This window comes from Lagopus muta (assembly GCF_023343835.1).
Source record: "Lagopus muta isolate bLagMut1 chromosome 35 unlocalized genomic scaffold, bLagMut1 primary SUPER_35_unloc_4, whole genome shotgun sequence".
Lineage (NCBI taxonomy): Eukaryota > Metazoa > Chordata > Aves > Galliformes > Phasianidae > Lagopus > Lagopus muta.
The window spans coordinates 17,272-27,741 of NW_026040161.1; the positions used below are offsets into that span (position 1 = coordinate 17,272).

At 55.7% G+C, this 10,470-nt stretch overlaps 1 protein-coding gene across 1 annotated transcript; it reads left to right on the plus strand.

Moving 5' to 3' along the window:
• The first annotated feature begins 338 nt into the window (after positions 1 to 338).
• On the plus strand, positions 339 to 10,461 carry REC8 (REC8 meiotic recombination protein). The gene is made up of 16 exons (XM_048932681.1): positions 339 to 2,147; positions 2,247 to 2,315; positions 3,596 to 3,756; positions 4,210 to 4,285; positions 4,412 to 4,523; positions 5,330 to 5,354; positions 6,075 to 6,139; positions 7,256 to 7,306; positions 8,802 to 8,912; positions 9,139 to 9,205; positions 9,379 to 9,455; positions 9,581 to 9,629; positions 9,840 to 9,903; positions 9,994 to 10,065; positions 10,141 to 10,247; positions 10,343 to 10,461. Exons 1-16 carry the CDS (start codon positions 2,092 to 2,094, stop codon positions 10,459 to 10,461), a joined length of 1,281 nt encoding a protein of 426 aa, XP_048788638.1. The 5' UTR covers positions 339 to 2,091.
• The last annotated feature ends 9 nt before the right edge of the window (positions 10,462 to 10,470 follow it).

Consider the following 10,470-nt stretch of genomic DNA (forward strand, 5'->3'; position numbering starts at 1 on the left):
GAAAGGGAAGCGGGCGGGCTTGATGGAGGTGATAAAAGGGGCGGCGCCGAGCGCATGCAGGCAGAGCGCGGCGTCGGCCGAGCGGAGCGGAGATTTTGCTGAGCGGTTAATTGCTAATTAACGGCTAATTAGCTGCTCGTTAGCGGTGATTGAGAGCCTGGGTTGGAGGAAAGAGAAGGGGGGTGAATTCGAAGGGTTTTGGGGTGAAACCGCGGGATTTTGGGCAAAAGCTGAAGGGGAAGCGGGGGGGGATTGAAGGGCCGGGGGGAGCGGCGCCATTTTGAGGCGGGAGTGGGGGCGGCGGGCGCCATTTTGTGGCGGGATTGGGGGCGGCGGGCGCCATTTTGTGGCGGGATTGGGGGCGGCGGGCGCCATTTTGAGCCGCAGAGCCGCAGGGAGCTGTGAGGTAAAGTCGAGGTTTTGTGGAAAATTCGGGGGTTTTTGGTTCATTTTGGGGTCTAAACCGCGATTTTTGTTCCGGCTCCACGAATTTTCCTCGTTTTGGGTCCAATTCTGCCGTTTTTGGGTCCAATTTTGCCGTTTTTAGGTCAAATTCCCGCCGTTTTGGGGCCGTTTTGGGGCCTTGAAGTTTTGAGGTGAAATCGCCGTTTTTTTCGGGGCGTTTCGCGCCAAAATGGCGGCTTTGGTTGCCGCTAATTAACGAGTTAATTAGCGTTAATTAATGAGCCGTTCGTCTGCGGCGCGTCGGGGGCTTAATGACATCTTATTTATGGTTTATTGATGGCTTATTAATGATTAACTGATGGGTTATTAATGATTTATTGACACCTTATTAATGATTGGCGGGTTATTAACGATTTATTGATTGGTTATTAGTGATTTATTGACGCCTCATTAAGTTCTTATTAATGGTTCATTAGCGACTCATTCACTGCTTATTAACACCTTATTATTAATCGTTTATTAATGGATTATTAATAATCATTAATGTTTTAATGTCTTACTAAGGATTTATTTGTAACTCATTAGTAATTAATTAGGAACTTATCAGCGGTTTATTAACGATTATTTGGTGCTGTGTTGGTGGCTTGATGAGGTGTTAATTATTAAGATTATTATGTAGTTATTATTATTAATCTATTAATCTATTAATAATAATATTATATATGTAATATTACAGTGCAAATTATCAATCTGTTAATATTTATTAATTCAATAATATTAATATTTAATAACTTAATATTATTTAATGTTTAATAATATTAATTTTAATGATTAATTTATTATAATTTTTTATTTATTATTATTGGGGGATCGTTAACGATTTATTAAGGACTTATTAACGACTTGTTAGAAATTAATAATCTTAATATTAATTAATCAATTTTATTTAATAATGAATTATTAAGGATTTATTTGTGATTGCTAAAGGCTTATTAATGGTACACTGATGGGCTATTAATGGCTAATTATTAGAATTCCTACTAATAATTATTTACTATTAATATTGACATTTATTTATTCATTTTCTTAATTTTGGGTTAAAAAATCCCAATTTTGGGTCAAAAAACCCCAATTTTGGGTCTAAAAGCCCCACTTTTGGGTCCCAAACCCCAATTTTGGGGTCAGAAATCTCATTTTTAGGTCCCCAAATCCCATTTCTGGGTCCGCAAACCCATTTTTTGGGTCAAAACATCCCATTTTTGGGGTCATAACCCCCATTTTTGGGTCAAAACATCCCAATTTCGGGTTCCCATCCCCAATTTTTGGTCCCCAACCCCCATTTTTGGGTCAATAAAACCCATTTTTGGTTCAAAACATCCCAATTTTGGTTCCCAAACCCCCATTTTGGGGTCAGAAATCCCAATTTTAGGTCCCCAAATCCCATTTCTGGGTCACAATCCCCATTTTTGGGGTCATAAACCCCATTTCTGGGTCCCCAAACCCCATTTTTGGGTCAAAACCTCCCAATTTTGGGTCGAAAAACCCCATTTTTGGCTCCCAAACCCATTTTTTGGGTCCAAACATCCCATTTTTGGGATCAGAAATCCCATTTTTGGGGTCCCAACCCCCATTTTTGGGGTCATAACCCCCATTTTTGGGTCCCCATCCCCACTTTGTTCTCCCCCCATGTTTTACCACCCCGAGGTCCTGCAGCGGCGCAGCGGCTGCTTCGGCACCATTTGGTGAGGATTTGGGGTCCAACGGGGCCCTTTTGGGGTCATCACCCCCCCGTGACCTCTGACCCCACCTGTGACCTCTGACCCTTGACCTCTTGACCCCAGGTTGGCGGCCACCTGCGTGTCCCGCCTGCAGCGCAGGGAGGTGATGGCTGTGGATGTGCCCCAAACCTGGTCAGCGCTTATGGGGTCCTATGGGGTCATGGGGTCATACAGGGTCTTATGGGATTCTGTGGGGTCCTGTGGGGTCTTATGGGGTCATACAGGGTCTCTATGGGGTCTTATGGGGTCTCTATGGGGTCATACGGGGTCTCTGTGGGGTCTTACGGGGTCTCTAAAGGGTCTTATGGGGTTATGGGGTCCTATGGGGTTGTGGGGTCTTATGGGGTCCTGTTGCGTCTCTATGGGGTCCTATGGGGTTATGGGGTCTTCATAGGGTCTCTATGGGGTCCTTATGGGGTGATATGGAGTTATGGGGTGTTATGGGGTTCTATGGGGTCATATGGGGTCTCCATGGGGTTCTATGGGGTTATGGGGTCTTCATAGGGTCTCTACGGGGTCTTTATGGGGTGATATGGGGTTATGGGTGTTATGGGGTCATATGGGGTCATATGAGGTCATACAGGGTCTCTATGGGGTCTCTATGTAGTCCTATGTGGTTATGGGGTCTCTATGGGGTCTTATGGAGTCTCTATGGGCTTATGGGGTCCTATTGGGTCTCTATGGGGTCCTATGGGGTCTTATGGGGTCTCTATAAGGTCTTATGGGGTTATGGGGTCTCTATGGGGTCCTATGGGGTTATGGATTCATATGGGGGTCCTATGGGGTTATGGGGTCTCTATGGGGTCCTATGGGGTTATGGGGTCCTATGGGGTCTTATGGGGTCTCTGTGGGGTCCTTATGGGGTCTTACAGGGTGATATGGCGTTATGGGGTCTTATGGGGTTCTATGGGGTCTTATGGGGTTCTATGGGGTCATATGGGATCTCTATGGGGTCTCCATGGGGTCCTATGGGGTTATGGGGTTTTATGGTGTCTCTATGGGGTTATGGGGTCTCTCTGGGGCCTCTATGGGCTCTTATGGGCTCTTATGGGGTCCTATGGGGTCTTATGGGGTCCTTATGGAGTTCTATGGGGTCTCTGTGGGGTCCTATGGGGTTATGGGGTCTTATGGGGTTTCTATGGGGTCATATGGGGTCTTATGGGGTTCTATGGGGTCATATGGGGTCTCCATGGGGTCATAAGGGGTTTTATGGGGTCCTTATGGAGTTCTATGGGGTCTCTATGGGGTCCTATGGGGTTATGGGGTGTTTATGGGGTCTTCATGGGGTCCTATGGGGCCTTATGGGGTCTCATGGGTTCATATGGCCCCCTATGGTTCCCTATGGGGCTCTGTCGGCCCCGCCCCTATTGGCCGTAGCCCCGCCCCCTGACGGAAGCCCCGCCCCCTGGCAGCTCGGCCCTGGCCGCCTTCGTGCAGGGATTGGCTCTGCCCCGCACGCTGGCCCCGCCCCTCCCTGCCGAAGCTCCGCCCCTTCGCTGCTCCCTTTACTTGGCGGCGCAGCTGCAGCTCGGCCTGACGCGCGTCTATTGGAGGCAGTGTGGGGCGCTGGCAGGTGTGGCGTGTCGTGATATATCGCGATAGGGGGCGGGATATCACGAGTGGGGGTGGTGGGGGGGCCGATATATCGCGATAGGGGGCGGGATATCACGATTGGGGGGGGGGGGGGCCGATATATCGCGATTGGGGGTGGGGTATCGCAATAGGATAGATATGCTGGCTGATATATCGCGATAGGGGGCTGGATATTGCGATATGGGAGTGGTATGGGGGCCAATATATCGCGATAGGGGGTGGGATATCACGATTGGGGGTGGCGTGGGGGCCGATATATCGCGATAGGGGATGGGATATCGCAGTAGAGGGAGGGACCTTGCGATATGGGGGTGGTGTGGGGGCTGATATATCGCGATTGGGGGTGGTGTATCGCGATATGAGGGTGATGCGTCGCGACACGGGGCGATGTATCGCGATATGGGGGTGGGGCCGACGGCTGTGCGCCCCACAGAGGAGGTGGCGTCGGTGTGGGGCCGCCTGCACCGCCTGCATCCACCGCCCAGCATCGACCTCAGCCCCACGGTGCGGTGAGTGCGACCCACGGCTGCCCCACAACCACCCCATAACCGCCCCATATCCACTCCACATCCACCCCACATCCCCATCTCCCCCCATCTCCCCCCATTCCCCCCCTGCCCCCCATCTCCCCCCAGGCTGCAGCTGCTCCCAGACGCCCGCACTTCCATGGCAGAGCTGGAATTCGCCCCCGATCCTTTCTTTGGGGTCATGGCTGTGGGGCTGCCCAGCCCCACACAGCTGCTGCAGGTCTGCCCCATAGCTGCCCCATAGCTGCCCCATAGCCGCCCCATAGCCGCCCCATAGCTGCCCCATAACTGCCCCATAGCTGCCCCATAGCTGCCCCATAGCCGCCCCATAGCCGCCCCATAGCCGCCCCATAGCCGCCCCATAACTGCCCCATAGCCGCCCCATAGCCGCCCCATAGCCGCCCCATAGCCGCCCCATAGCTGCCCCATAACTGCCCCATAGCCGCCCCATAGCTGCCCCATAACTGCCCCATAACCGCCCCATAGCCGCCCCATAGCCGCCCCATAGCTGCCCCATAGCCGCCCCATAACTGCCCCATAGCCGCCCCATAGCTGCCCCATAACTGCCCCATAGCCACCCCATAACCACCCCATAACTGCCCCATAGCCACCCCATAGCACCCCATGCATCCCATACACCCCATATCCGCCCCACAACCACCCCATAAGGACCCCATAGCTGCCCCATAGAACCCCATAGCACCCCATAACACCCTGCAACCACCCCATGCACCCCATATCCGCCCCATAGCCACCCCACAGCCACCCCATATCGACCCCATAACCTTTGCTATGGGGCAGCCCCATATCCACCCCATAGTGACCCCATAACCTTTGCTATGGGGCAGCCCCATATCCACCCCATATCGACCCCATAACCTTTGCTATGGGGCAGCCCCATATCCACCCCATATCGACCCCATAACCTTTGCTATGGGGCAGCCCCATATCCACCCCATAGTGACCCCATAACCTTCGCTATGGGGCAGCCCCACAGCCACCCCATAACCCCACAACCCCACACAGGTCCTGGAGGAGCCGCTGTTTCTGGGTGAGTTCCACCCCATACTTATGGGGCGGAGGGGGGGGATTTATGGGGTATTGGTGCCCCATAGGGACCCCACAGCACCGGCCCTCACCCCATAACTGCATCCCTCACCCCATAGGGCTGCCCTATAGCTGAGACCCCATAGAGCCCCATAGGGACCCCATAAAGATCCTATAGGGAGCCATAGGGACCCCGTAGAGCCCCATAGGGACCCCATAGAAATCCCATAGAGACCCATAGAGCTTCATAGGGACCCCGTAAAGATCCTATAGGGACTCATAGGGACCCATAGAGACTCATAGGGACCCCATAAAGACCCCATAAAGCCCCATAGGGGCCCTATAAAGATCCTATAGGGAGCCATAGGGACCCCATAGAGCCCCATAGGGACACAATAAAGACCCCATAAAACCCCATAGAGCTTCCATAGGGACTCAGAGACCCCATAGAGCCCCATAGGGACCCCACAAAGATCCTATAGGGACTCATAGGGACCCCATAGAGCCCCATAGGGACCCCATAAAGATCCTATAGGGACTCATAGGGACCCCATAGAGCCCCATAGGGACCCAATAAAGACCCCATAAAGCCTTATAGGGACCCCATAATGATCCTATAGGGAGCCATAGGGACCCCATAGAGCCCCATAGGGACCCCATAGGGACCCATAGGGACCCCATAGGGACCCACAGACCCCACATCCCCCCCATGTCCCCCCCACAGCCCCCACCCCAGAGAGCATCACCATGAGGGAGGCTGAGGGCGTCGCTCCGACCCCATTGCTGGAGGTGGGGCGGCCCTATGGAGTTATGGGGTGCTTGGGGGGGGGGTTATGGGGCTGCCCCATAGCAAAGGTTATGGGGTGGCTGTAGGGTGGCTATGGGGCGGTTATGGGGTGGCTATGGGGCGGTTATGGGGCAGTTATGGTGCAGCTATGGGGCAGTAATGGGGTCACTATGGGGCAGCTATGGGGCGGTTATGGGGCAGTTACAGGGTGGCTGTGGGGCAGTTATGGGATGGTTATGGGGTCGCTATGGGGCAACTATGGGGCGGTTACGGGGTGGCTGTGGGGCAGTTATGGGGCGGCTATGGGGTGGTTATGGGGTGGTTATGGGGCGGTTATGGGGCAGCTATGGGGCGGTTATGGGGTGGTTATGGGGCAGCTATGGGGCAGCTATGGGGTGGTTATGGGGCAGTTATGGGGTGGTTATGGGGCGGCTATGGGGCGGTTATGGGGCGGTTATGGGGTGGTTATGGGGCAGCTATGGGGCGGTTATGGGGCAGCTATGGGGCGGTTATGGGGCGCTGTGGGGCGGCCCTACAGGAAGCTGAGCTCCCCGAGGCGACCCCAGAGGAGCTGCAGTTCCTGAGTGAGGCTGAATCCCGGCTGCTGCCCCACTGTGAGCTGGGGGGTTTGTGGGGTTTCTATGGGGTTTCTATGGGGTCTCTATGGGGTTTATGGGGTTTCTATGGGGTTTGTGGGGTTTCTATGGGGTTTATGGGGTCTCTATGGGGTCTGTGGGGTTTCTGTAGGGTCTGGGGGTTTTCTATGGGGTCTGTGGGTTTCTATGGGGTCTCTATGGGGTTTCTATGGGGTTTTGTGTTCCTGTGGGGTCTTTATGGGGTCTCTGGGCCTCTATGGGTCACTATGGGTCCCTATGGGGTCTCTATGGGGTTTCTATGGGGTTTTGTGTCTCTATGGGGTTTCTATGGGGTTTCTGGGTGCCTATGGGGTCTCTATGGGGTTTCTATGGGGTTTTGTGTCTCTATGGGGTTTCTATGGGGTTTTCTGTCCCTATGGGGTTTCTGTGGGGTCTCTATGGGGTCTGTGGGTCCCTATGGGTCGCTATGGGGTGCAGGCCTCCTTTATAGGACTGACCCCATAACTTGCTCCTGCCCCACAGTGGAGGAAATCCCAGAGGAGGAGGAGGAGGAGCTGCGGGTCCCAGAGCCGGGTGAGCGCTTATGGGGCGGCCCTATAAGTGTGGGGCGGCCCTATAAGTGGGGGGTGGCCCTATAAGTGGGGGGCAGCCCTATAAGGGGGGAGCAGCCCTATAAGTGTGGGGCGGCCCTATAAGAGCCGGTTCTGCCCTATAGGGCTGGAAGCGCCTGAGGAGCCCCAGCTGCCCCCCGAGGTCTGTGGGGTTTCTATGGGGTTTCTATGGGGTCTGTGGGGTTTCTATGGGGTTTCTATAGGGTCTATGGGGCTCCTATGGGGTTTCTATGACTCTATGGGGTTTCTATGGGGTCTCCTGGGTCTGTGGGGTCTGTGGGTGTCTATGGGGTTTTTATAGGGTCTATGGGGCTCCTGTGGGGTTTCTTTGGGGTCTCTGGGGTCTGTGGGGTTTCTGTGGGATCTGTGGGTCTCTATGGGGTCTGTTGGGTTTCTATGGGGTCTGTGGGGTCTGTGGGTCTCTATGGGGTTTCTATGGGGTCTGTGGGTTTTCTATGGGGTTTTTATAGGGTCTATGGGGCTCCTATGGGGTTTCTATGGGTCTGTGGGGTTTCTATGGGGTCTGTGGGGTCTCTATGGGGTTTTTATGGGGTCTGTGGGGTTTCTATGGGGTCTCTATGGGGTCTGTGGGTTTCTATGGGGTTTTTATGGGGTCTGTGGGGCTCCTATGGGGTTTCTATGGGGTCTTTGGTGCTTCAATGGGGTCTGTGGGGTTTATGGGGCTTCTGTGGGGTTTCTATGGTGTCTGTGGGTCTCTATGGGGTCTGTGGGTCTCTATGGGGTCTGTGGGGTTTCTATAGGGTTTCTATGGGGTCTGTGGGTTTTCTATGGGGTTTTTATGGGGTCTGTGGGGTTTCTATGGGGTCTGTGGGTTTTCTATGGGGTTTTTATGGGGTCTATGGGGCTCCTATGGGGTTTCTGTGGGTCTGTGGGGTTTCTATGGGGTCTCTATGGGGTCTCGGGGTCTTTATGGGGTCTGTGGGGTTTCTATGGGGCTTTTATGGGGTCTGTGGGTTTCTATGGGGTTTCTATGGGGTCTGTGGGGCTCCTGTGGGGTTTCTATGGGGTCTTTGGTGCTTCAGTGGGGTCTGTGGTGTTTATGGGGCTTCTGTGGGGTTTCCATGGGGCCTGTGGGTTTCTATGGGGCATGTGGGGTTTCTATGGGGTCTGTATGGGGTCTGTGGGGCTTCTGTGGGTCTCTATGGGGTCTATGGGGCTTCTATGGGATTTCCATGGGGTCTGTGGGGTTTCTATGGGGTCTCTGGGGCTTCTATGGGTCTCTATGGGGTCTGTGGGGTTTCTATGGGGACTGTATGGGGTCTTCGGTGCTTCAATGGGGTCTATGGGGTTTCTATAGGGTCTGTGGGGCTTCTGTGGGGTTTCTATGGGGTCTGTGGGTTTCTATGGGTCTCTATGGGGCCTGTGGGGTCCATATGGGATTTCTATAGGGCCGCCCCATTTCTGCCCTATGGGGCCGCCCCATTTCTGCCCCATAGGCCCCCCCACCCCCCCGGCGGCGCCGCCGACCCCGAATCGACCCCGAACTTCAGATCCCAGCCGAGGAGATCCGGGCTCAGCTGCACCCCACAGCGCACTGCGGCCCCATGGTGAGACCCCATAGCGTGTGGGGCCGCCCCATAGCGCTGCACAGCCGCCCCATAGCTCTATAGGGCCACCCCATAGCTTATAGGGCCACCCTACAGCGTGCCGTGGCCCTATGGGGACACCCCATAGTTCTGTAGGGCCACACTGCACCTATAGGGCCACCCCACACTTATGGGGCTGCCCCACACTTATGGGGCGCTGACCCACATCTATGGGGCCGCCCCACAGATCATCCCAGAGCTGCACCCCGAATGGCGTCGGACCCCAGTGGAGCTTTTCAGGACCCCAGCAGCAGGTGAGCGCTATGGGGCCGCCCCATAAGTGCCCCCCTGCCCCATAAGTGCCCCCCCACCCCATAAGTGCCTCACCCCATAAGTGCCCCCTCAGCCCCATAGGTTGCCCCCCAATAGGAGCCCCCCAATCTATGGGGCAGCCCCATAGGATGCCCCCCCCCTCCCCCCCCCATAGGATGGCTGCCCCCCGAGCTTTTGGATCTATGGGTCCGAGCCGCCCGCCCCACAGCGCCGGAACCCAGTGAGGTGGAGGTGAGTTGTGGGGTCGCTTTATGGGGTCAGACCCACAGCTGTGGGGTGTCTATGGGTCTCTATGGGTCTCTATGGGTCTGTATGGGGTCCCTTTGGGGTCAGCCCCATAAATGCGTCCCATACAGGAACCCAGAGAGATCCCAGAACCGAGTGTGGGGCTGCCGCCGTCCTCAGGTTCGTGTGGGGCGGCTGTGGGGTCTGTGGGCCTTTATGGGGTCTCTGTGGGTCTCTATGGGTCCCTATGGGTCCTTATGGGGTCTCTATGGGTCCCTATGGGGTCCCTATGGGTCCCTATGGGGTCCCTATGGGGTCCCTCTGTCCCTCTATGGGATCTCTATGGTTCCCTATGGCTCCCTATGAGACTCTATGGTTCCGGTGGGGCAGAGCTGACCCTGGAGCTGACCCCGGAAGAGCTCCGCCCTCTGGTGACCCCGGCGGAGGAACTGAGGTCTGAGGGGGGCGTGGCTTGAGTAAGGAGGGGAAGGGTGGGCGTGGTCACGAGCCAGCGACCAATCAGGTTTAACTCCGCCATCTGCAGAGCCCCGCCCCCTCTGCCTGAACTTCCGGAAGAGGTGGAACTTCCGCCGGTGGGCGTGGCCTCGTTGCGGCGGTCAGTGGGCGGGGCCTGGGAGGACTGTGGGCGTGGCTTAACCCCGATCCGACTTCACTTCCGTCGTCCCTATAGGTTGGCGCTGGAGGGGGCGGGGCGACCGGAGGGGGCGGAGCTTGGTGGGCTCCTCCCGAGCTCCGCCCCCCGGAAGTTGTGGGCGCGGCTTTTCCGGGTTTGTCTCGGTAAGGGAGGCGGAGCTTCGTCCGATGCGGCCAATTGGGGTTTTTCGTGTGGCGTGTATGGGCGTGGCTTGCTCTAAGCTCCGCCCCTTCTGTAGATCTCTGCGCTGCTGGTTGGCTGCGGCTGGAGCAATCCCGCCCCTTTGGGCCAATCAACATCCGGCCCGGCCCCCGAGGCCCCGCCCACCCCTCGCCAAGCCCCGCCCCCACGGAATGAAAGAGGCGT